This window comes from Ailuropoda melanoleuca, chromosome 6, assembly GCF_002007445.2.
Source record: "Ailuropoda melanoleuca isolate Jingjing chromosome 6, ASM200744v2, whole genome shotgun sequence".
Taxonomy (NCBI): Eukaryota; Metazoa; Chordata; class Mammalia; order Carnivora; family Ursidae; genus Ailuropoda; species Ailuropoda melanoleuca.
This window is the reverse complement of record NC_048223.1, coordinates 131,174,085-131,197,757: the sequence shown is the minus strand read 5'-3', so window position 1 is coordinate 131,197,757 and position 23,673 is coordinate 131,174,085. Positions and strand designations below refer to the sequence as shown.

The 23,673-nt window shown below is 57.0% G+C and overlaps 2 protein-coding genes and 1 long non-coding RNA gene across 10 annotated transcripts; 1 reads left to right on the top strand and 2 right to left on the bottom strand.

The window, feature by feature from the left end:
• On the bottom strand, positions 1 to 3,718 carry ZNF511 (zinc finger protein 511). Of its 3 annotated transcripts, none has more exons than XM_002928706.4 (6): positions 3,536 to 3,718; positions 3,212 to 3,285; positions 2,721 to 2,922; positions 2,420 to 2,544; positions 1,223 to 1,372; positions 1 to 398 (listed from the first exon to the last, which is right to left on the bottom strand). In XM_002928706.4, the coding sequence occupies exons 1-6, from the start codon at positions 3,686 to 3,688 to the stop codon at positions 320 to 322; spliced, it is 783 nt and encodes a 260-aa protein (XP_002928752.1). In that variant the 5' UTR covers positions 3,689 to 3,718; the 3' UTR covers positions 1 to 319. The 3 variants fall into 3 exon arrangements, with proteins under 3 accessions (XP_002928752.1, XP_019664961.1, XP_019664962.1); XM_019809402.2 differs by having other exon boundaries at positions 1 to 369; XM_019809403.2 differs by having other exon boundaries at positions 2,721 to 2,811.
• Positions 3,700 to 22,004, top strand: TUBGCP2 (tubulin gamma complex associated protein 2). 6 transcript variants are annotated; one of them, XM_034663517.1, is made up of 18 exons: positions 3,700 to 3,834; positions 6,354 to 6,510; positions 7,713 to 7,841; positions 8,641 to 8,817; positions 9,595 to 9,754; positions 11,897 to 12,104; positions 12,393 to 12,592; positions 12,945 to 13,134; positions 13,741 to 13,886; positions 15,360 to 15,540; positions 16,242 to 16,422; positions 17,178 to 17,350; positions 17,663 to 17,791; positions 18,134 to 18,254; positions 18,808 to 18,951; positions 19,510 to 19,638; positions 20,303 to 20,466; positions 21,605 to 22,004. In XM_034663517.1, exons 2-18 carry the CDS (start codon positions 6,361 to 6,363, stop codon positions 21,738 to 21,740), a joined length of 2,718 nt encoding a protein of 905 aa, XP_034519408.1. In that variant the 5' UTR covers positions 3,700 to 3,834; positions 6,354 to 6,360; the 3' UTR covers positions 21,741 to 22,004. The 6 variants fall into 6 exon arrangements, with proteins under 6 accessions (XP_034519408.1, XP_034519407.1, XP_034519411.1 ...); XM_034663516.1 differs by having other exon boundaries at positions 3,701 to 3,834; positions 6,328 to 6,510; XM_034663518.1 differs by having other exon boundaries at positions 3,709 to 3,834; positions 6,310 to 6,510.
• LOC117802788 lies at positions 20,461 to 23,640 on the bottom strand. The gene is made up of 3 exons (XR_004626338.1): positions 23,501 to 23,640; positions 22,034 to 22,887; positions 20,461 to 21,154 (listed from the first exon to the last, which is right to left on the bottom strand). It is a non-coding gene; the product is annotated as an uncharacterized LOC117802788 (long non-coding RNA).
• Positions 23,641 to 23,673: the final 33 nt, after the last annotated feature.

Below are 23,673 nucleotides of genomic sequence, written 5' to 3'. Positions count from 1 at the left end.
GACTGTTACAGGCAAGTATTTACGTGTTTACAAAGCACACCCTCAGGACGGCCCCTGAAGAGGAAGGTGGGACGGCGGGCCCCCGCTTCATTCACGAGAGCATGTGTAGGGGCCACTTCTGGAACTGGTGAGTCTGTCACTGCTTCCGCGGTCACACAGCTGTCCACCGAGGGACTGGCCTCGAGGGTGGCAAAGGCCTGGGTCCTAGAGCGGCCACACCAGAAGGCAAGAGAAATTACACTACTGACACCGTGTCCTGAGAAAGGCGACTGTCGCTCTTGGGGTTGGCTCAGAGGCCCGTGGCTCTCTGTCCACGTAGTCACTGGTGTTCCTTTCTTTTCTTGGTGCTTTTAAATCCTCGTGACGCACCTTGACCAAAACAGATGGTAGAAGGTATTCTGAAAAGGAAAACAAGTCTTCGTACTAAACCATCGCGGTTTTTGCCAACAAAAAACGCGACTAGTAAAAGCAGCATCATGGGTATACTCTTCTTGTTCTGGGGGGTTCCTTCTCCTTCACTTTGTGAACATTCAGCACATGGGCTCTCCTTTCCCTAGCTGCCCTGCACCCCAGGCCCCGGGGCAGCTCCCTGTCTACGGCTGGCCGGCTGCCTCGGACCTGCTTTCTGAGGGAGACTCTTCCTGGCAGCAGCGCGCTTGCCTGGGACACTCAGCCAAGAGGGCCACTGCTGCCAAATTTCCAGGCCAGGGTTCCTGTGACCTGCCATTTGGAAGAAACCCTGACAGCCACAGGTATCCAGAACCCACTTGCAAGCCAAAGTCTGGGTGGCTGCACGAGGGAAGCAGGAGGGATATGAGCCCATCTTTCTGTCCATTTGCATTTGTTGGCGATCTCTTTCCTTCTGTACAACATTTTCCCCAGAATTAGATTTGAAGTCAAGTTTAACCCAATAAGAGCATAATTAGTACGAGAACCAGAGACTTGTAGATCATAGCTTAAGCAACTACAGCCAGTGTTCATTCTATCCCGGTTAGGCCACGATGCAAAGGGGAGACGGTACCTTGCCTTCCTGGGTCCCAAAGCAGAGCACACACAAGAAACTGAGCCAAGAGAAACAGTAATAGTCAGGCTCTCAAGCACTGTGGAAGCCAACACTCCGACTCTGTGTCTCTCAGTGAGAACACTGCCCAGGGTCAAGCCCAGAGTTATCCCCATAAAACACACATTCAGAACTTGCTTTGGAAAGACACCAGGTACTAACCTGTGACTGTATGTCCGCCGCTCGCCCACGGGTTCTGGGAGGGGGGCCGCGTGTTCAGAGCAGACTTCCATGGCATCCCCTCCTGACTGCTCCCCCTCATCCCCCCGAGCTTCTGATGACACTTGTACAGTGGCCCCGGGCGTGGCTGGGCTGGGGAGACAGAGGGATGAGTGGTGGCCCCTGTTGCCCTGTCTTCCCTCATGGACGAACTTGTCACAAAAACGCTACTTTTTCTTGTAAAAATATTCTATACCTATCTTGGCATAGTATAATTCTCAGACTACCGAGACAAAAAGAAGGATCACGACAAAGTCCTAAGAAAACATTTATGTAACAGGTGCTATGTTTATAATCTTAGTGACAATTACACTTTATTTTTTGAAAATAGTATTCTGGGGTGCCACGTGGTAAATGCCTACCAAAGGAGCTGAAAATCTTTTCAGGACCATACATGAGAAATGTACTGACGTTAACTACAAGGTACTGGTAGTCTCCTCCCTCACCTCTACTGGACCCAGCACTGCAGGGCTTTTTTCCCTGAAATGATCCCTCCAAAAGGAGAGAGTTACCTCACACCCAAAGCCTCTCACTCTCCCCTATTGCAGCAGCTGAGAGAACCTGGTCTGAAAAAACTTCAATCAACACAGTTCTTGGGAAGTTCTAAAGGACCATTTGAAGACTCACTTGAAAGAGGCAAAGAGATACAACACAAATTTAAGAATTACCCCTAAGGCATTCCCCAGGATGGCTCTTTAACAGTGACAGGGAACAAAGGCCTTTATTGTCAGGTCACCAACCAGACAAAAAAAATCCGAGGATCAGTGTGAGGGGAGGGCCTCACAGCCTGCGACAAACTCCCAGAGGGCTCTCCTCACCCCACGCACAGGTGGGGCTGGTGCCTGGGGCTGGGGCGGAGGTGCAGGTACAGTTCTAGTACCAGTGCAGAGAAAGGGGTGATGCTCCGAGATGCCCCGGGGCAGACGCCACGCTGAGACCCGAGTCACTGCCAGCAGAGCAGCAAACCCATCCCCTACTGGTTTAAGCCCTCCCGACCCTCGACCCTCGTAACTGCAGCTAAACACGCCATAAGTAACGCAGGTGCCTAAGTACAGCACCAGGATCCTGAGAGTCTCGACACCCAAAACGCTTTTCGAAATTCAAGGGCCTGCAGCTTAGTTTGTGGACCGCCTCGCATACCCTCTGCTTTTCTTTGGTTTATCAAATCGGAAGTCCGCTGGGTAGAGGTGACGCCTCACCAGGTGATCCTTCCTGTCTTTGCTGGTCTTGAACTTCTCTGCACAGCCTTCCACCAGGCACTGATACTGAAACACAAATGGTGTCACCTCCGTGCTGACCTCCACCTCAGTGGTGCCACCTCCCCTCGCCCTTGACCCCCGCGGCACTGGTACCCAGGAGGCAGACGGCCCAGGAACAAGCCCCCCCCCCCCGCCGCCAGATGACTGCACTCGGGTCCAGTGGACGCAGACGCCTCACCCACCATGTCCTGCCTTTCCGACAGGATCTGGAACAGCGAGTCATGCCACTCCAGTATGTGGGTGTCCAGCAGGTGCACAGAAGGGAAGGCCCGTCTGCAGAAGGAGCAGACGTTTCTGTGCAGAGTGTGGTAGTGGTGCTCGTAGCCCTCCAGGGTGTCGAACACCTGGCAGCACCCTGCCACCTGACAGGTGAACTCAGGCACCCTGCCGAAGGAAACCACCTCGTGGGAAGGCCATTCTGCTCCTGGCAGAGGGCCTCGGGCTGCCCGTCCACACCTGTCCTCTAAGCAGCCTGATAAAGCTTTGATGTTTCTTTCCCGATCTCAAATCCGACTTCCTTAAGAAACAAATTCTCACCGACCAGCTAGGAGGCGGCCAGGCCAGACAGGAGGGGCGGGGACCGCAGTCAGGCAGCGGGCGGGGGAGCAGGACACCCGGGAGGGTCGGGCCAGGGCCTGGGGAGCTGGTCGGCGCTATGCCCAGAGTCGCTCACCTGGGCCTCTCGGGGGTCCCTGTCACCTGCGTGAGCACGTCCTGGAGGTAGAGGTGTCGCTGCACATCCCCGTCCTGCGGGACACGCACGTGGTGGGCAGAGCCGGGCGCGACAGTCCCGCCCCCCGCAGGCTCCGCCCCACACATTGGTCCCGCCCCTCCCACAGGCTCCGCCCCCATGCATTGGTCCCGCCCCTCCCTGGGCCGCCCCGGCTGCAGGCCCCGCCCCCACACATTGGTCCCGCCCCTCCCGCAGGCCCCGCCCTCACCCGGAGTAGGCCGCGTCCCCTCCGACAACTGCCTTCTCCGTCCTTGGCTCGCTCACCTCGAAGAACTCGTGGTCCCGCGGAAAGCGAACCCGGCGCGCCGCGAAGCGGAAGGGCGGGGCCCCGGCCGCGGGGTCCCGCTCCACAGGCAGCGGCTCGGCCGCCCCGGGTGCCCCTACCAGGCGGGAGTATAGCGCGGGCGACAGCTGCATCGCCCTGCGCTCCGGCGGCACCACGGCCTGCGGGCCACCGTCCGCGAGCCGGGAGGGGCGGGACCGGAAGTGACGGTGCGCCACTTCCGCTACCCGCGCGGGTTGCGGGGATTCGGCGGGCTGCGTCGGGACCCGCGGAGTCCGCGGTGAGTCCGGCTGGGGGCGGCGGTGCCTGAGCCTGGGGGGCGGCGAGGCCGGGCGCAGTCCTCCTTCCCTGCGCGCCCGGCCGGCGTGCGCAGCGCTTCCCCGCGCCGACTGCCCGCGGGAGCAGTCAGACCCCGACGCTCGCGCTCTGGCGCCGCCCTGGCCCCTGCGTCGTCCCGCCGACGGTCAGGTCCCCACACGGGACCTCGGGGTTCCCTTCCCAGACCCTGACAGGCGGACTCCTGCCTGTGAAAGCTCGCGCTGCCTCTCTCAGCCTCACTGCCCGCAGCGCGCCTGCCTCCCGCCGGAAGGGCTGGGGCGGTCTCTGGGTCATTCCTGGCTCCAGGCCCGTCACCAAACCGGAGCCGGAGTGGTCTTTGGACAGTTCGCGCTTCTTGGAAGCCCTTCGGCGGCCTCCCGTTACCTTGGTCGCCTTGGTCCAGTGGCCCTCTCTTGGTCAGGCCCTGCTTGTTCCGCCTGCCTTTCTAGTGTCCTGCATCCCGTCCGCGCCTGAGATGTGCAGGACGCTGTGCCCGGCGCTCGGGGCCCCCTGGGGAAGAAGTAGAGGCGGGCTCTGCTACCCTGGAGCCTACTGCCTAGCTGGGGAGACGACGGTCTAACTGTGAAAAAGTTACCTAATTAAAATGGTGATGAATGATCTCAGGGACGCCAGGATGCTGGGGACTTGCCCTGGGGGGCGGGCGGGTGGCTTTGAGGCTGACTCTCCACTCCTCGCCCAGATAGGTCAGCGTGGAGCAGGACGTGCACGCAATGGTCAGGAAAAGGAGGTTTTGTTTCTTTAACAAATGAAAAAACTTTAAAAAACGTAATTTAAAAAGTATAATTAACTTACTTCATTCTGGAAGTAAAGGTTTGTGGCTATGTTCCCAGTCATTTTCACAGCTAGGAAAGGCTCTGGACAGACTGTGGTTTTCATTTCTTATGAAAAAGCATCAGGAGTCTTGACTCTTTTTCACAAATTGTATAATGTTTTCCAGGCCCATTTGTGCAATTGGCTTTGAATCCTCAGCAAAGACTCACTGCCGCTTCTCTCTGCCTAACTTATTCCTGGGGAAACATGCAGTAGGCGCCCTTGCCTCCGCCGCCCTGCGTCGCTCACAGTCGGGGAGGAGGAAAGTTCTGTCTGTGTTACAGCCCCTAACAGAAGAACTCAGGAGCGTCAGAAAGATCGAGTGGGCTGTTGTGATTAGATCCTCCCCAAAGTTGTTTTCAGTGGGAATGCTATTGACATTTTTGGTGGGATGCCTCTGTGGGTGTTGAGGTTCTCCGGTCTCCTGCCCACTAAATACCAAGAGCACCCTTCTGGTCACTGTGAAAACTGGAAGTGTCCCTTACACGTTTCCAGACGTTGTCCCAGGAGAGGTCCTGCCTGCAGCTGAGAGTCACAGTTCTTGCAGGAATTTTCCACATCCCCAGAGAACCCGCTTCCTTGCACTATTAATACTTGTGATGTGGGCATGTCTGTGCTTGTATTTTTACCATAAACATAAGGTTTTGTGAAGATAGTTTTAAAATAAACGTTCACTCAGATTATCATTCTTCCGAAGTGCTCTCTCCACCTGCTTGTATCTGGTGGACAGGTGTTTCCTTTCCGTGGGCAACGCAATGTGCTTGCCATCTAGCATGACAAAGGGTCCTCAGGCCAGCCAGTATAGGACAACCCACATTCCCTAGGAAGCCCTGTAGCACATGGATAAAACCAATTGCCCTTAGATTCAGAGAGGCCTCAGTGGGAAAGTTCCGTGTCCTCTTTGCTGTCTTGCTTATAGTTTGCACTGCCTCATTTGGGGTCCTCTGTGATTGGGAAGGTAACTGGTGGTTTGGAATGCTGTTGGTGACTCAGATCCAGTTTTCCTTTTGTAAAACCAGCCAGTTCTCCTGTAACATTTCCCCGTGGTCAGCCCTACGTAATAAAAACACATTTGTTCCTGCTTTTCTAGTAACTATGCCATAGGAACTTACTGGGGATGGGTCCTTTGGTGTTTTATAAGGATGATTGTGTTTAAACTCCACAGCAGCTCTGTGGGTGGGATTTCCTAGTCACCCCTTGTCAGAAGAAGCCTAGAGAGGACAAGCTCCTTGCCTCAGGTCCTACAGCCCAGAACTGGCCAAGTTAGGGTTCAGACTGGCTGGAACTCCACAACCCATGCTGCCCTGCACCTCAGGTCCATGACTGGTTACTGCGAGTGCCTCCTGATTTTACAAGTATGTGTGTCCACGCCTAACTGTTCCGCTTTTATGTTTGGACATACCCTGGCTCTGGCCAGTTTTCAATATTTGTTTATATACTAAGAGATTAGAACCTCACTTTCTCAGTGTGGAGTTGCAAATTAATATTCATTAGTTAATTAGCATACGTGGGAGTATGTGCTGAGTCTCCTCTACTTGATGCTTGATGTTTAACTTGGGCCTTGTCTTCACTAGAGCTGTTAACACAGTTTTGCTTTTATAAACAGCTTTCCTCTTACCTTTAGGAGAACCTGTTGTGATGTTGTTTCAGAGCAACTATGAGTGAATTTCGGATTCACCACGATGTCAATGAGCTGCTCAGCTTGCTGCGTGTCCACGGAGGGGATGGGGCTGAGGTCTATATCGACCTGCTACAAAAGAATAGGACCCCCTATGTCACAACCACTGTATCTGCACACAGTGCCAAGGTGGGTTCCGTTCCTGGTGGTGTGCCATGCACTGGGCAGGGTGGGCCCATCCCTGGTGCTGCACTGGGCAAGGTTGGTTCCATCCCTGGTGCAGCGCCGTGCACTGGGCAAGGTTGGTTCCGTCCCTGGTGCAGCGCCGTGCACTGGGCAAGGTTGGTTCCATCCCTGGTGCAGCACCGTGCACTGGGCAAGCTGGGCCCATCCCTGGTGCAGGGCCGTGCACTGGGCAAGCTGGGCCCCGTCCTGTGCAGCTTGTGCACAAAGTTCACAAGCTTCCTGACTGAGCAGCCGCAGCATTACCAGTGTTGATGGCAGACAACACTTGTTGAAGGCTTTTCTTGGACCAAGTATTACGCTCAACCCAGTGCTTCTAATGATTCCTCACAGCAGCTCTGGTTACTCACCCTGCTGTGCAGATGAGTAAATGGAGGCACGGGGGGAGTGCGGGGCTGTCAGCCTGACCTCAGAACCCAGGTCCTGGGTCCCGTGAGGAAGGAGACTCGTACTCCTCTGGATGGAAAGGAAGCTCCTGGCTGACTCAGTTGGTGGAGCATGGACTCTTGATCTCGGGGTCATGAGTTCGAGCCCCACATCGGGTGTAGAAATTACTTAAAAAAATAAATAAAATACTTGAGAAGGAAGCTCCTGGTATTAACTGTATTGAAGTCCCTTTAAAGCAGGTTTTATTCAAATAGTATATAATTCAAAATTATAGGTTTTCAGTAAGAGAATTTTGAAATTTAGTTTTAGAAACACATTATGAAGTTTCAATTATTTAAGTAGATTAATAATGGCACAAGGATAATTAGGAAAATTCACTGAGCAGACAGTGGGAACACAGACATGAATTTAATTTATTACAAGGGGAACACTGTAAGTCATTGAGGAAACTTAACCCCTGAGCCTGTGCCTAATTCCAGAGGGAATAGCATTGAATGTACGAAGTGAATGCATAAACTGGTAGAAAAATCTAAGTGGTTATTTCCTGATCTCAGGCTGAGGAAGCATCAACAGGAGGGAAACTACAGGGTAGACCGTGTGTAGGTTTAACAAATGTTTGTTGGGCTTAAGTCTTATTTCAGAGGTGTGTGATCATTTAGCCTACCTAATTTCACTATTTTGGTTTTTGTGTTTAGTTTTCTGGAAGATTTTTAAAAGTTGTTTGTTATTGTCACTGAATCTCTTACGTTTGTGCTTTTGAGGTTAAAATAGCAGAATTTTCTCGTACTCCAGAAGACTTTCTAAAGAAATATGATGAACTGAAGTCTAAAAACACAAGGAACCTTGACCCACTGGTGTACCTGTTATCAAAACTCACGGAAGACAGAGAGGTAACGGCTGTGTGGGCTCAGGGCAGGTTTCTGACCGAGCTCACGTGGTGGGGTTGCTCTGAGGGACCTCCATGAGATTTGCTCCGTTGAGACAACGCCTCACAAGTCTGCTGTGTGATGGCGCGTTTCTGCGCATGTGTAGCCCCTCATACGTTGCTCCTTTCTCTGCCTTGTGCCAGTGGCACTTTGAGGTGACGTGGGAGTGTATTCGTGGCGCTGCAGCACGAGCAGTGGCTCACGCTGGCGATAAACGTGAGAGGTATTACGGTAGTTACAGTAGTTACGTCCCGGAGTGGGGGCTTTATTTTTCGTTGTCTCTTGCTGTGTTTTCGTGTGTGGTGAATTGTGCATGTGCTACTTGTGACACTAAGGAGAGCACTTAGTGTTGAGGCCGGAGGAGCCGCTGCACCCATGAGCGTCCAGGGAGGTGCTTGGCCCTCTCTCTGTGCAGGCCCAGGGCCTGTTCAGGGGTGAAGGTAGGTACCCTTGACTGTCTGCGCCGGGGCGGACAAAGGGAAGTGGTCTTGCTGCAGCGTGGGGGCTGGCGGCATGTAGGGAAAGTCTGTGCCCTTGGGAATGGAGTTTGGGAATTGGCTGTTGAGCGGCCGTGGGATTATCCCCCTCTCCTGATTTGGAGCCGTGGCACCTTGTGGCAGCAAACACTTAGAGACAGGACTGCAGCTCAGGGACTCCTGGGGGTCGTGCCGTCCCTCCACATGGAGTCAGGACGGAAGGAAGTGGGGGCTGGCCGTGCTCTGCAGAGCTGGCCCGTGAGATGCGCCGTCTCGTGTGTTTTCAGACTCTGCAGTATTTACAACAGAATGCAAAAGAACGCGCCGAGCTTGCAGCCAGTGCCGCAGGCAGCAGTGCCGCCAACTTCAGTGCCCCTGCCACGGCCTCCAAAATCTCCATGCAGGAGCTGGAGGAGCTGAGGAAGCAGCTCGGCACCGTGGCCACGGGCTGCACACTGCAGCAGGTACTGCTCCCGCACAGCCCTAACCCACAGGAGCAGACGACAGTGCAGGAAGGTTCCGACCCCCAGGCTGTCGGGCTTGCCTGTTGTCTTCTCGTGGGTTGGCCCTGTGGCCTTCAAGCCCCTCAGCAGCACCCCGCGAGGGTCTGAGCAGAGTCTGTGCTTGTCGAGCTCAGTGGCTCGGACAGGCACGACAGCCAGTGCTGGTTGAGAGTGTCTCACATCAGCACCTCAGGTGTCCTCACACTGCGCCCCTGTGGGACAGATGAGGAAATAGTTTGCACCTGCCCTCTCGCTGGCCACCCTTGACCTGGCACTTCTGAAAGCCGGGCCCCTAACTGCCCTGGTCGGCTTCTGGTGGCTGCTCCCACAGGAGGACCTCTGCTCTGGACGTGTGCGGGAGCTGGCCTCTCCCCCTGGCCCTGAGGGATCCAGCTGGCTGTCCCTGGGGCCTTGTCTCCACTCCAGTCGGGTCATGTCTGACTTTGTGCCACCAGAAAAAGCCATTGAGTCTGCGTGTCGGTGTTCCCAAAAAGGGTTCAGCCCGTTCCTGGTGCTCCCAGTGTGCCTGTGGGCTCTGCACGGACGGAGACCCTGAGGAGAGGCGGGGTCCCTGTCTTATCGCCAGCGCCTTTCACAGTGATGGGCATGCGGATGTCATTCCTTCACATTTTTATTGAACCCTCACGTATTGAGTGATTTCTCCACTGCCATAGATGTCAGTTTTAAGTATTGGTACTTAAAGTCTGTCTCTTTTGTTTTTGAAAATGTCCCCACCAGTCTCTGGAACTTACAAGAAAGTTGCTTCGAGATAAGCAGAACAAAAAAAATTCCGGCCAGCGCCTCCCGGTCTTTCCGCCGTGGGTTTACGAGAGACCCGCCCTGGCTGGGGATTTCCTGACTGGCTCGGGCGTAAGCACTGACGCGGCTGTGCCTATAGGTATGTGATGCGTGTGTTTCTGACACCGGGCACCTTTGAGCAGCATGGGGCACTGTCCTTCCTGAGTTCTCGTCCTCGGGAGCGTCGCGCTCTTGTGTTCTCGCTGCCTCTGGATGTTCCTCTCTCTCCTTCCTCCGCCTCATCTCCCAGGCGGACCCTCAGGGCTTGCTCCCAGGTCTTCCTTGCCACTTTCTCTTTAGGAATTATATTGGCCCCATTGGGATCCCGGATCTCTACCCTCAGGACGTCTCCCTGAATTTTGGTCTCACATGGCCATCTGTCTGTCGTGTGTGTCTGCAGCAGGGCTCCTGACCTTCCCTCTAGTGTCTCCACTCTTCGCACAGTGACTGATGTCACAGTTCACCGGGTGCTGGAGCTGGGGTGGCGCCTGTGTTTGCTTCCCTTCCACTGCACCAGCCTGGTCCCAGATCCCCAGTCCTCCACCTCCATCTGCCCCACTTGCCCAAACACGGCCCTTCTGCTCTCACTGGCTTGGGGTTCAGCACCTCCCCAGAGCTTCTTGTGTTAAAGGAATGTTCTGGATCTGCTGTGTCTAGTACGGGGCCAGCCGCTGAATATAGCTAATGGGCATTGAAATGTAGCTGGTGTGCTGAGGAATGGATGTCTAGCTTTCTTTCTCTTGGCCCAAGTAGCCAGTGGCATGGGGCCTCGCATCCTGCCCTGCTGCCCTGTGGCTCTCTTCATCATCCCAGACCTAGCAGCTTTGAGCCTCAAGCCTGTCCCCCGTGTAGCCTCTGGTGACTTCCCATACCCTGGTGAGCCGCAGAGACCCTGGTGGATTGGCCTCCTGGCCACACTTTGCTGTGCTGTGTCCCCTTACCCTGGCTTGTTCCCATGTCCCTTCAGAGCTCAGCCTCCAGGCTGGCTGTGCCACCCCAGCTATTCCTTCCTCTCTTAGCCTGCGATGCTTTCCTTTTGCATGTGTGGGCAGGGTGCTGGAGGGGCAGGGTGGCTCTGCCCCAGGCCAAGGTCCCCACCGCAGTACCAGCTGACCCAGTGCTGCACCCCTTCCCCCCGCCGAGAGCGTCCACTGGGGCTGTAACTGGAGTGATGCTCAGGTTTCAGCTGAGTGGTGGTGGGGTTGGTGGCGATTCCTAGAAGGCACCCTGTGCTTGAGAAACAGGAAGCCGGGCCTTGCCACTTCAGTCGGACCTGTGAGTAGACTTGTCCTGATGGCCGTTGGAGTCATGGAGAGGAAATGGAGCTTGAAGTTCAGAGTGTGGCTCTGAATGCCACGTGACCTGTGCCACACAGGGGCAGGTGGCTGCTGTGCTCAGAGCCTGTGTCCTGCCGTCAGCAGACCGGTGTGCGGGTGTGTGATACCAGCAGTGCTTTTGTGAACGGCCAAGTGTGGTGCAGCACCACCCCGAGCCGCCAGGCCCCGGTGTTGGGGTGCGTGGGGCTGACACGGGCACCCCACCGAGCCAGCCACGCAAGGCTGGGCTGCGAGGCAACCTCACGGAGACACCTTTCTGTGGCTGCTGCCGCTGGCTCCCCAAATGTGGCGGTCTGTCCCAGCAGATGTTGGGGAGGACACCGAGGGTTGTCTTGGGGCTGTGACCCGAGAGGGGCAGAGAGCTGCCTGGGCCAGGAGGCATTTGGCCAGCAGCCCTGGTTGATGGCGTGCAACTGTCCTTAATTGGGTGGTTGTAAGGAAACCATTTCATACTGGACATGCGTGCTGGAAATTGTCACTGCTTTAAAGTCTTTAAAGAAATGCTTTTTATCCCACAGCAACCCAGACTTGTTAAGTTGTAACAAGTGCTATGAGAACAGCTTACGTCACAAGTGCTTCTTAAATTCCTGACTTTTATCCTTTTAAATGTCAAGCTTTTATTTGTGTCTAGAGGGTTTTATCTGCCTGGTGCTTTAAGGCTGTGGCGCATTGCCCGGGCTCCACCTGTCCCGCGCTCTTGGTGTTTTTGGAATCCCAACCTTTGTGCCTCCCGCGGATGAGTCCGATCCCAGTGAACAGCCTGATTCTCGTGCCCATGAATGTTTGAGGGAATAACAGAGAAATCAGCAGAGGGTGCCTGAGCAGATTAGGTCAGGAGAAGGGTCAGTAGGAGTGAGGGGCCCTGGAAGTGAGGCCATGGCCCAGCTGGTGTCTGCGGCCCACAGGCACGCTGCCCCTGGCCTCCCAGGAGTCAGCAGTGGTGGAGGACCTGCTCTATGTGCTGGTGGGTGTGGACGGCAGGTACATCACCGCCCAGCCCCTCACCGGGAGGCAGAGCCGCACCTTCCTCGTGGACCCCAACCTCGACCTGTCCATCAGGGAGCTGGTGAACAGGATCCTTCCAGTGGCTGCCAGTTACTCCACAGTGACCAGGTAGGCACCAGACGGAACCTGAGGCTGGACACAGGCCTTCCCAGATGCTCTTGACCCCAGCAGCTCGCACCTTGTGTCTGTAAAGATCATTTGAATCCTCTTCTAAAGAGCATCCTCGTCGTGTTGTGACCTAGTTTCGTGCCTGGCACGGTTCTGAAGGGCCTGGGGACAAGTGCAGGGGGCTGGTGTCAAGAGCTTGAGTGGGGAGGAGACGCCAAACATCTGACATCTAATCTGAAAATGTAGCCTCCCTGGCTCATGGGTCCTGGGTGCTCCTTTCCCTCCTAGGTTCATTGAAGAAAAGTCCTCCTTCGAATATGGACAGGTGAACCATGCCTTGGCGGCTGCCATGAGAGCCCTAGTGAAGGAGTACCTGATCCTGGTCACGCAGCTGGAGCAGCTGCAGCGGCAGGGCCTCCTGTCGCTCCAGAAGCTCTGGTTCTATATCCAGCCGGCCATGCGCACCGTCGACATCCTGGCCTCCCTTGGTACGTGCCTACCCTCCCAGCCGGCATGTCGGCCGGGCCCTGGGAGGGACTGGGGGGGTGGGCAGGCACCTTCCTGGCGGAGTGGGTCGTGGCATGTGAAGGTGAGACTCCCAGGCCAGAGCGCAACCGTGGACACCGGGGTGTGAGGCCAAAGCCTGTATTGCTTCATGTTTTAATTCGTGGGAGGAAAACTCTTACTGATAAGCTTTCATTAGTGATTATGAGCTTACGGTTTGAGCGTCTCCCACAAAAGAAGCATCTGTCCCCAGAAGGAGGTCCTGGTCTCTCATGCCGTAGCCGGGGGAGCCACGGGCACCCTTCTCAGCACTGAGTGCCACCTCCCCCCCGGCAGCCACGTCAGTGGATAAAGGCGAGTGTGTTGGGGGGTCCACCCTGAGCCTTCTCCACGACCGGAGCTTCAGCTACACGGGCGACAGCCAGGCGCAGGAGCTGTGCCTGTACCTCACCAAGGCTGCCAGTGTGCCTTACTTCGAGATGCTGGAGAAGTGGATCTATCGAGGAATAATCAATGACCCGTACAGGTAGGGCTCATGGAGTCTGGGGGAGACCCGGGTAAGACACCCACATGCACCCACACAGCCCAGGGCGGCTTCAGCGTGTCGGGTGGCAGGGGTCAGAATCCGCCTCCTGCCATGGGCTTCCTTCACAGCTGGTGAGGGTTCCTTCTCAGTGCGGGGTGTCTCAGTGCATTCGAGGAGCCGGGGCAGCTCACGGACAGTTCTGTCGTGTCGAGGTGTATTTGCTAAAACGCTCTAAAAGTCACGGCTGGCAGTAGTGTTTCTCCGCTGGTGATTCGACTAACAGGCTGAGGGGTGAGCCTGGCAAGGGACGTGATTTTAAAACCCTGCCTCGCGAAGCGATACTGAAATAGGTGTGAAGGGGTCGCACCCCTGCTGTGGGGGTTGGCTTGTTGCCTGTGTTCACACAGGAGGGAAAGGGCTACATTCCCCGGAGGGGTGGGACTAAAGAGAGGTCGACCTGCAGCCCCATGCCCCTGAATTCCCTCGGAGCCCCAGAGCGGGCTCACAGCTGGGGACTGACGGGTGAGACTGTTTGTGGGCGTGCGACCTCCTGAGCCTGTCGGCCTTGGAGCTCAGCTTGCGCTGAGAGCGTCCCGTGCTTGCCAGCGAGTTCATGGTGGAGGAGCATGAGCTGCGGAAGGAGAAGATCCAGGAGGACTACAACGACAAGTACTGGGACCAGAGGTACACCGTCGTGCAGCGGCAGATCCCCTCCTTCCTGCAGCAGATGGCAGGCAAGGTTCTCAGCACAGGTGAGCCTTGCACCCCAGCCCGGCGTGCGCTCTCTGTCTGTCCCGTGGCTCTGTCATCATGCCCCTGTTGCAGGGCAGGCACCCCACTATGTACTGCAAGGGCTGGGACAGCCTCAACAGGGCCTTCCTGGGCCTGGCCTTTGTCCCAGCTGACTCCTATGGCTCTGGGTGCCGTCATTTTGTCCCCTGACCCTGGGAGGTTGTCTTACAGATGGCTTGCTTCATTTCTAGAGCTTGGTTACCACTGACAGGAAAATTGCTTTCCTGCTCCCCGCCGGCCCCAGACTGTGGCTTTCCCACCCCAACGGACCCAGCTCTCCTGTTGTCTGAGGACACCAGCGGGACATCCTATGAATTAACCCAGTCCCGGCATGGACCACCCAGGGTTGGTGGGCGTGGGCTCCTCAGGTTCAGAGCTCAGTCCCTCAGGGCGGCCCCCACGTCAACAATTATTGGGTCCCTAGGCCACCACACTTCTGTCTGACGTGGCTACAGATTGGAGGCTCCCGTGACCCCGTCCTCGGGGCTGATGATTTGCTAGGACGGCTCACAGAACTCAGGGAAGCATTTGACTGTCTAGATTACCGGGTTATTAGGGTGCAAGCGAACAGCCAGGTGAAGAGGTCCATGGGTCGAGGTCTGGGCAGGCGCCGAGCACAGGAGCTGCTATGCGCATGGTGCTGGGGTGCGCCACCCCCGTGTGGACGTGTTCGCCACCCTGGAAACACTCCACCCCTCCACGTAGGAATTTTAGGGAGGTTCCATTATGGAGGCATGAGTGATGACATCATTGGCCATTGGTGACTTCCCATCCTCTCCCCATCCCCGGCATCAGCTCCAGCCCTCTGGTCACAGGGTTGGTTCCCTGGCACGCAGCCCCCATCCTGAGCTGTCTAGGGGCTGCCCAGAGTCATCTCATGGGCATAAACTAGGGTGTGCTTGGAAGGGGCGCACGAGTCACAAGATTGCAAGGGTTTTAGGAGCTCAGTGCCAGCAGTCGGGGACAAAGACCAAGGGTACATGTCCTCCTGGGTCAGTCAAATACACCACTACAGGAAAAGCAGTCAGTATGGGCCTCAGTGGCCCGCGGTGTTTCAGTCACCATCACGTGGGCTGGGAACCAGAGTTAGAAAGGCAGAAGGGCTGAGGTACTGGACGTGCTACCAGTCAGGGACTCGGCAGTCTAGGACGGGTTGGACGATGAGTGAGAATCTCATTCTCTGAAGGCTTTTTGGGATTATTTCTGTGCTCTTTGTTAGAAGCATTTGGATAAAAGAGAGTGTAGCCTGTCCAGCACTCAGCGCCTCGGTCCTTCATGGGTGTCAGTTGTGTTTCCCTGCCTTGTGTAAAGGGCTCTGGACCTGCATTTCCAGTCCACTAGCTGGTGTTGGGGTCACAACATCCAAGGTGCAGGCCTGTGGTTTAGCGTAGGGATAGTGAAATTTTTCATCTGTTTTCTCATTGTCTTTTCAGGAAAATATCTGAATGTAGTCCGAGAGTGTGGTCACGATGTCACCTGCCCGGTGGCCAAGGAGATCATCTACACTTTGAAGGAGCGAGCATATGTTGAGCAAATCGAGAAGGCTTTTAACTACGCCAGCAAGGTCCTGCTGGCCTTCCTGATGGAAGAGAAGGAGCTCGTGGCACACCTGAGGTGAGCTGTCTGACTTCTGCCTTCTGCCTTCTGGCTCAGCTCGTGGAGCCTCCTGGGTGTCTGACCGAGGCCAGAAACTTACTCTTAGCGGCTCTGTTCAGTCAGTAGAAACACGAGCATGCTGCCGGGTTATCTCCAGCCTGAGAACCTTGCACAGTTTGTGATGCTGCCACCTTCATCCTGCTCTCCAGAGGCCCGGTGGGGCCATGTCTGCCTGTGTCACTTCGTCGGATGTGGCACAGCTTGCCAGTCTTGCCCCCGGTCCCTGCTGGGCAGCGTTTCCTGCCGTAGCTGGATGTGGTGGTCCTTCACCCATGCCTAAGAGCTGTGCGTTTCTGCTCTTTTGAAGCTGACCACTGGTCTCCCCTTTCTAATGTACTTCTCTGGTCTTCGGCCATACCACCCTGAACGCGCCCGATGTTGTCTGATCTGGGAAGCTAAGCAGAGTCGGGCCTGCTCAGCGCAGTCTAGTGTACTTCTCCGTGGGGAGCGCTGCTGGGCGAGCAGCTCGGCTCATCGTTCCTGGGCTGTGGGCCCAGGCTCCACCCAGCCCCACCCGGCCACCCCAACTGCTGGTTGCGGTGGGAGCCCTTTGCCTGCGCGCAGCTCTCCCTTGTCAGCCGCCTGCCGGTTTCCCGAGTGCGGGCCGCTCTGTGTCCCACAGCCGCACTGGTGGCCTCCCTACCCCGCCCGCCCTGCAGGTCCATCAAGCGTTACTTCCTGATGGACCAGGGGGACTTCTTTGTGCACTTCATGGACCTCACCGAGGAGGAGCTGAGGAAGCCAGTGGACGACATCACGCCCACCCGTCTGGAGGCGCTCCTAGAGCTGGCCCTGCGCATGAGCACTGCCAACACGGACCCTTTCAAGGATGACCTCAAGGTGGGCCGAGGCCCAGGGGGTGGGGGGGCACCCTTCAGACCTGCCTACCCGCGTCCAGACGGTTGGCGTAAAACCCAGGAGAGCCCGGCCCTTGACGGTGATAGTGCGTCTCCCTCTTGAGCAACACGGGGTGAGCTGAGCAGGTCTGTTGACACACAGACTTTGTTCGATAAATACAGTACAGTGACCTAAACGTGGTTCCTTTTTTATTAACATTTCCTCTTTTGTAGCATGCTTCGTCGTAAGAACACACTTCATGTTGCAATGTCTGAAATACGTACTCATCAGCTGTGTCAGCGAGGCTTTCGGTCCACGCTGGGCTGTTTGTAGCTAGGGTTAGGGGAGGTCAGCAGTTCCTGTGGATTTTCAGCTGAACCAGTGGGTTGGCCCCCTACCCCAACATTGTTCACGGTCAACCTACTGTTTTCTATTAAGTGTGCTTCTCTTTCAACTTGGGCCTGGCACTTGTTGTAAAATTGTAAATCTGAAGGGATTCAGCCTTTTCTGTTTTGCTGCATATTTTCTTGTTTATGCCATCGAGTATCTTGAGAATAATCTCTCCTCACTTTCTTTTTTTGCTTTGGTGGAAAGTGGCTGAGGCTTTATTGGCAGCCGCTTGTTTGTAAGCTGGCCTTCAGGGCGCAGAGTCTGTGTCAGAGGAAGCTGCCTCAGTCCTGGGCTTGCTTCTCCAGCTCGTGGGGCAGCAGTTGCGGCAGCAGTCGGGATGTGACTCTCTTTTCTTTGTCTTTCTCAAGATCGATCTGATGCCTCATGACCTCATCACTCAGCTTCTGCGGGTTTTGGCCATCGAGACCAAGCAGGAGAAGGCGATGGTCCATGCTGACCCCACTGAGCTCACACTGAGCGGCCTGGAGGCCTTCTCTTTTGACTATGTCGTCAAGTGGCCCCTGTCGCTGATTATTAACAGGTGAGCGTTGATCCTTCCAGCACTAGCTGCTGGGGACACGCTTCCAGGTTTGCCGGGAAGGCAGGATCGTATCCGCTCAGCAGATGGTTCTAAGTAGCTGTCCACGTCCACTTCTGTGCAGGGTGGGTTGCCTGGCCGCCTGGAGGCCAGGGTGCAGAATGGTGTCATGGATGTCGAGGCCTCGGCCGTTGTGTGGCGTGTGCCTCATGGCGTCTGAGGCCAGCAGCGCCCACGGTGTGGCCAGCGTCCTGTGCCTCTCCCCCCCGCCCCCCCCGCAGGAAAGCCCTGACGCTGTGCCCCCCTCCCCCGCAGGAAAGCCCTGACGCGCTACCAGATGCTCTTCAGGCACATGTTCTACTGCAAGCACGTGGAGCGGCAGCTCTGCAACGTCTGGATAAGCAACAAGGCCGCCAAGCAGTACTCGCTGCACTCCGCAAAGTGGTGCGTCCGTCCTGCTCGCTCCACAGCCCCGCTCAAGGCGGGGCTTTCCCTCTTCCACCTTCAGAGAGGCAGCTTGTCCCAGGCAGCTTGTCCTAGGCCTTTGTAGCTTCTCGATCCGTGACGCGTTTCACGCTGCGGCACAGGGCCGTGGCCCCCGCAGTGGATGCTGGCTCTGTCCCTCGGCTGTTGGTACAGACTTGCGGGTGGTCGGTCTACCAGCATGAGCCCTGTGAGGTGTGGGGGTATTTGTTCGCTCCAGGCGCACGCTGGTCGGTGACACCAGGTGGCGTGTGTGCCTGTGATGACGGAGCCGCCGCGCTGACGGCCCTTGCGCTCACTCAGGTTTGCTGGCGCCTTCACTCTGCGACAGCGGATGCTCAACTTCGTTCAGAACATTCAGTACTACATGATGTTTGAAGTGATGGAACCAACTTGGCACATCCTTGAGAAAAACCTGAAATCTGTGAGTTTGAGCTTACTATATCCAACCGGGTTGCATCCAGTAGGTTCTTGAGAAGGGAACATAGTGGGTCGGATGTCAGGGGGTAAGTGCAGCACTTGGCCTAGGCTGCTGAGGAGGAGAGAGCAAAGCCGTCCACACACAGAAGAGGTTTCTTTGTGAAGGCGGCAAGTGTGTGAGCGAGCGAGACTGCGAGTGTTGGGGGCGGGGGCGCTTGGCCCTTGAGGTGGTGTGGAGAGCCTGGGGGCCAGGGCGGCTCTGCACCCCACACCCACCCCAGCACACTCGGGGGCCTCTCAGCACGTCCCAAAAGCGTGAAGGGACAGCAGCAGTGTTTCCTCCTTTCTGTGCTTAAGAACCAAAACTGGGGACTTTTGGGGGCATGTTTAGTGTTTTTCTTGTGTGGTATTTTGAAGTTTTCTCTCAAAAGCCATTGGGTCATTTAAGGAAAGGAAACAAAACAGAATCGTGCAGAGCCACAGCCTGGCCTGTGCAGGGTCTGGTGTCCTCACAGAGCCGTGCCGAGAGCAAAGGCAGGTGCCCTCTCTCCACGCAGGCGTCCAACATCGACGACGTGCTGGGTCACCACACGAGCTTCCTGGACAACTGTCTGAAGGACTGCATGCTGACCAACCCCGAGCTACTCAAAGTCTTCTCCAGACTCATGTCCGTGTGCGTCATGTTCACCAACTGCATGCAGGTGCGCCACCTCGCAGCCCACCCGCCTTCTGCCCGCCGTGTGCAGGGCTGTCTCTTGGAGCCCCCTTCCACCGTCGTGGGCTGCGACCAGCAGCTGCAGCGTCTCTGTCCCGGGCTCTTGTCTGGGCACCTGATGTTCTTATTGTCCAATTCGAGTTACTTGCTTCAGTTACAAGCAGCCGCCTCAGAATGCTAGTACAGAAGGTAAGTGTTGGCAGGCAGAGGGGGTGACGTGGGGTTCACCAGGGCTCCGGGGCCTGGGGTGCCTGAGTTGGTGGGGTTCGCAGGAGAGCGTGCAAGGTAATAGCCAACCTCTGGGGGATAGGAGCCTGGAAACCGGATCCGTACGGGGCTTGCCCTGGGAAGATGCCATCTTCAGAAGACTGTTGGCGAAGCCTCTGACAGGCACCCTTGGAAACCGTGTGGGCACAGCTGTGGCTCCCCGAGTTCACGTCTGCTGTTTCTGTGTCTGCAGATGGTGCCTGGCTGTGCGGGGGCACATACTTCACTTGGGCCGGGTTCCTTGAAACTAACAGCAGCATTTCTTCCTGACCCCCAGAGATTTACGCAGAGCATGAAGTTGGACGGTGAGCTGGGCCGGCTGATGTTGGAGCATGGCACGATGCTGGGGCCGCCCACGGAGGCCGAGCGGGCAGAGGAGCGTGCCCGCAAGGAGCTTGCTAGGAAGGTGTGCAGCCCCCAGCTTTGTCCAGCAGGCCCGCTGCTGCCCTCCATCTGTCTTCCTTTTGATTAGAAAAAGTTCATCCTAATTCGATTCCAAACATAGCTAGATGGTCTCCTCTCCAGACTTGTCCAGACCTCAGCCACGCTGTGCTCGAGGGTGAGGCCATAGTTCCCCAGAGCAGGGGTTGGGGTGTCCGCGGAGGGCTTGCCACCCAGCAGGCATGGGCCCGTGGGCCCTGCTGTCACTATGGTTAGAGTAGAGTCCAGCCTTAAGTAGGAGGGCCAGGTGTCTCCGCCTCCTTTGAGGGGACTCAGGGAGGTGCATGGGCCCTGCAGCGCCAGCCCCAGCTCTGGAGGGAGCTCAGGCCCGTGCTCCCAGGTCCACTCCCTTTGGCGAGAGGGAGCCAGGAGAAAATGCTGCATTCCCTTGAAAATCTAAGCCACGTAAAGAACTCACGGGGTGCGCGGACTTGCTGCTTCCGTGTGGGAGCATGTCTCTGCGTCCCACAGTCTCAGGAACTTTTATGATGCCTTAACTTTTATCACATGAAAAGTTGCCCAAATCCCTTCTATTTAAAAAAAAGAAGGGGGAGAGGGAAGCCAAGCTGGCAGAGCGCAGTGCTGAGTTGGGGCTGGGGGCACTCACGGTGTCTGACCGTGTCTTCTAGTACCTGGCTGAGCACGTGGACGCCCCGCAGCTGGCCTCCAGCTTTGAGGCCACCATCAACAGGTTTGATAAGAACTTCTCGGCACATCTGCTTGACCTTCTGGCCCGACTGAGCCTCTACAGTACCAGCGACTGTGAGCACAGCATGGCCAGCGTCATCTCCAGGTGGGCGCGGGCAGCCTCCCGCACACTGCCACTGCTGTGCCCCCCACCGTGGCCTTGGTCCACCTCAGGGAAGGAGTGACAGGCAGGGTCTGCTCGGGTGTGCTGCGGCCGTTTGTCCTTCGCCACCTCTGCTGCTGCTGGTCACTACTCCCCCGAGGTGACAGATGCACGTGTGTGGTTTGTGTCACTTGTGAGTGTGCACCAATGTCCGTCAGCACCCCCAGCACTGGTCTCTGTCTGTGGGCCAGGCTGGGTCAGCCTCGCCCAACGCTTTGCTCCCTGAGCCAGGACCCAGGACCCTGGAAGGGCCCCCCAGCCCCCAGCTCCGGGACGTGCATGGCAGCAGCATCACCGCATATTCAGTTGAGCAGCCAGGAGGCGGGTGAGGGAGGGCGGGACCAGCGGTGCTGCTCAGGCCAGGATGTCACTGGGAGCAAACGGGGGGTCACGGCAGCGCTTACTAAAGCCTCTGTGCTTGGGCTCTTGGGGCTGGCTGTGCCTTGTCGCCACTCTCAGGAGATGTGACGGAGCATTCCTGGTGACTCTGGGAGGGGCCCATGGGGGAGGACAGTGCAGGAGCGGTGAGGACAGGTGTAGGGAGCCGGCAAGCTGGTCAGCCAGTTCGTGGTTCTGGGGCCAGCAGGTTCCTACGACCTGTGGAGCCCGGCAGTGTCCTGAATGCCCCGCTCTGCGGAGGGGAAGTAGTGGGTCAGCTTATTCCCAGGGGACTGGGGGGGGGGTCTCCTTGCCTGGGAGGGTGTCAGACGGGCGTCTGATGTCCTGAGTACAAGGCCTGAGAGGTGCCCCCAGCCTGTGGCACCCTCGGGTCCCTGTGCCAGGCAAGGCCAGCCCCCACATCCAGGGGATGGGGGGGGGGTCAGGTACTGTGCTGGAAATGCTTCTGCTTAAACCCTTAATGAGGGGTTTTGCTTGTCCCGCTTTCAGTTCGCGTGTGTGTTTGGGTTCCCATGTCAGTACTGCTTGAACCGGGGAATGCTGTGTGGGTGGGGGTCCCTCGCACCTGGTGCAGAGCTGAGCCTTTGCCTGTGGGGTGGATGGGTTGCCCTGCACGGCGCCACGGGGGGAGCCTCTGCACCGGGGGCGTCTGTGTGGGAGCCCAGCCCCTCTCCTCCCACAGACTGGACTTCAATGGCTTCTACACGGAGCGCCTGGAGCGTCTGTCTGCAGAGAGGAGCCAGAAGGCAGCCCCCCAGGTGCCTGTCCCACGGGTCCCCCCAGCCTCAGCGCCCAGGGTCGCTGTCACTGCACAGTGAGGCTGCGGGTGCCGTGGAGAAATGAGTTCAGAAGCTTTACTTGAATATTGCTGAACCAGCTGTTGTTGCTGTGTGAATATAACGCTGAATGTCATCCCTGCCGCGCTGCTCTCGTGTCTGGGGGTCCTGGGTTCTGCTCTGCAGCAGCCGCCCAGACCTGAGTGGGTGTCTCCACAGCTGTGCTCCTCTGTGAGCTTTCTTCAGTTGAGCAGGGTCACTTTGTAAAATGTGTTTGTTTTCAAATAAAGACAAAGTGAAACCGTATGGCATTTGAGCAACATGAAGATAATTACCGAGATGCCATGCAGGGAATGGGGTCCAGGTGTCCACATCTGGTCGGGTACATAGGCCTGGACTCCCAGAAATCCACCATCGTGCTAGGCTGGGCTACAGGCACTAGGCGGCAGCACGGTCCTCGAGCTGTGGCAGGGCTAGGAGGGAGGGTGGGTGAGTCCTCAGGAGCGCCACCCTGGTGCTGGGTGGAACCTGACCCCATCCCACCCCACAGCCGTGACCCCCACCACACTGCTCTGCGGTCCTCCCGCCGTGCTGCCCGCCTGCCAGAGGTCGTGTGTCACTGTCCCAGTTCAGCTCTGACCACCTGCTCCGGGAGGGGGGCTCTACCTGGCAGGCAAGGAGGAATGAGAGCCCGAAGCAGGCTCCTGGAGGCAGCCTGGGTCCCCCCTTGCAGCGGGGCGTGGGCACTCCCAGGCTGGCCACAGCCTTGTACAGGAGGCACCGTAGAGCTGGGGGCTCCCCTTCAAGCCACAGACTTAACTCTTCCAATGAGGGGTGGCCTGTGGGCCATTATGGCCAAAGCCCTGGCATTGTGCAAACCGCGCACAGTGAGCAGAGAAACCCTCTGGCCCCGAGCTCGCAGCCCTCCTGCCCTGCCCTGAGGCCCAGAAACCTTGTATCCCTGTCCTAGGCTCTGCTCAGCAGGCTTGCCCACTGCACCTCAGGGCTGCAGGACCTGAGGGGGAAGGGGTGGGGCAAGACGTGCGTTTGGGGCGCGCATGGGGTTCTGTGTCCCGGCAGTAGGCCCATGCTGGTCCTGGCTGCTGGCGTTTGCTGCGCGCGGCCGGTCTGGTCACTGCCCACAGGACCTCTGCATCCGCAAAGCTTTGACTTGTGCCTTCTACTTTTTCTTCGTGAATAATTGCAACATACAAGGAAGGAAGAGAAGTAAGATCAAGATCGCTGGGGAGGTGGGGGCTCCCATACCTTGTTTCATCACAGGAAGTTGTATGTAAGCAGGGGGACAGAGCCCACGTGTTCAGACCATTTCTGTGCCTCTGTCACCTCTGCCTGAGATGCCTCAAAATCTGCTAGCCCCTCCTGCCTTTCCTTTTTGTGCCATTCGCTTTGGGGGAAATAATCGTCTGTTAAACTTTGACCTCTGGCCTGGAACTGCTTATGGGCAGCACAGGCTCTCACTTTGACTGATGCCCTGTCCTCTCAGGGAGCATGTCCAGAACACAGCTCCCGAGCCACGAGTTTGGAAGGGCAAAGCCACGTGGTTCAGCTGCAGGCGGTCTGGGTCCCCAGGTGACGGACCCACTGGAGAAGCCTGGGTGCCAGGCCAGAGTGGGGGTGGCCCCAGTCCGCAGAGCAGGAAGAGGCACCAGGGTGCTGTGTGGGGAGCTTTCTGTTCCCCAGGAAGTCTGAGGGCACATCTGCACCTGAGCTCCCCCTGCCACGCCCCCAGACAGAGCCCCCTCCAAGCCACTGCGGTCCAGGCCGAGCTTGGGCTTCCTCACCTGCACAGAGCAGGGTGCAACCTTGCAAGGAGGGGCTCAGGTTAGGCTTCCGTCCCCCTTCGTGAATTCGGTCCACGTTTATGAAGCTTTTTCCACGTGCTGGACGCCACGCGCCGTTCAGGAGCCCCCTGGGGCCCAGGAGTAGACCAGGGAAAACCGAAGAGCGAGCCCGA

Excerpts from the sequence above, each read along its gene's own strand:
- TUBGCP2 (XM_034663517.1), top strand. The coding sequence starts at position 6,361 with ATGAGTGAATTTCGGATTCACCACGATGTCAATGAGCTGCTCAGCTTG. Across the intron at positions 12,105-12,392 it reads AGTTACTCCACAGTGACCAG|GTTCATTGAAGAAAAGTCCT; the intron begins GTAGGCACCAGA and ends TTTCCCTCCTAG. Across the intron at positions 17,351-17,662 it reads CTGTCGCTGATTATTAACAG|GAAAGCCCTGACGCGCTACC; the intron begins GTGAGCGTTGAT and ends CCTCCCCCGCAG.
- ZNF511 (XM_002928706.4), bottom strand. The coding sequence starts at position 3,688 with ATGCAGCTGTCGCCCGCGCTATACTCCCGCCTGGTAGGGGCACCCGGG. Across the intron at positions 3,286-3,535 it reads GGGACCACGAGTTCTTCGAG|GACGGGGATGTGCAGCGACA; the intron begins GTGAGCGAGCCA and ends CGTGTCCCGCAG. Across the intron at positions 1,373-2,419 it reads AAACCAAAGAAAAGCAGAGG|CCCAGCCACGCCCGGGGCCA; the intron begins GTATGCGAGGCG and ends CTGTCTCCCCAG.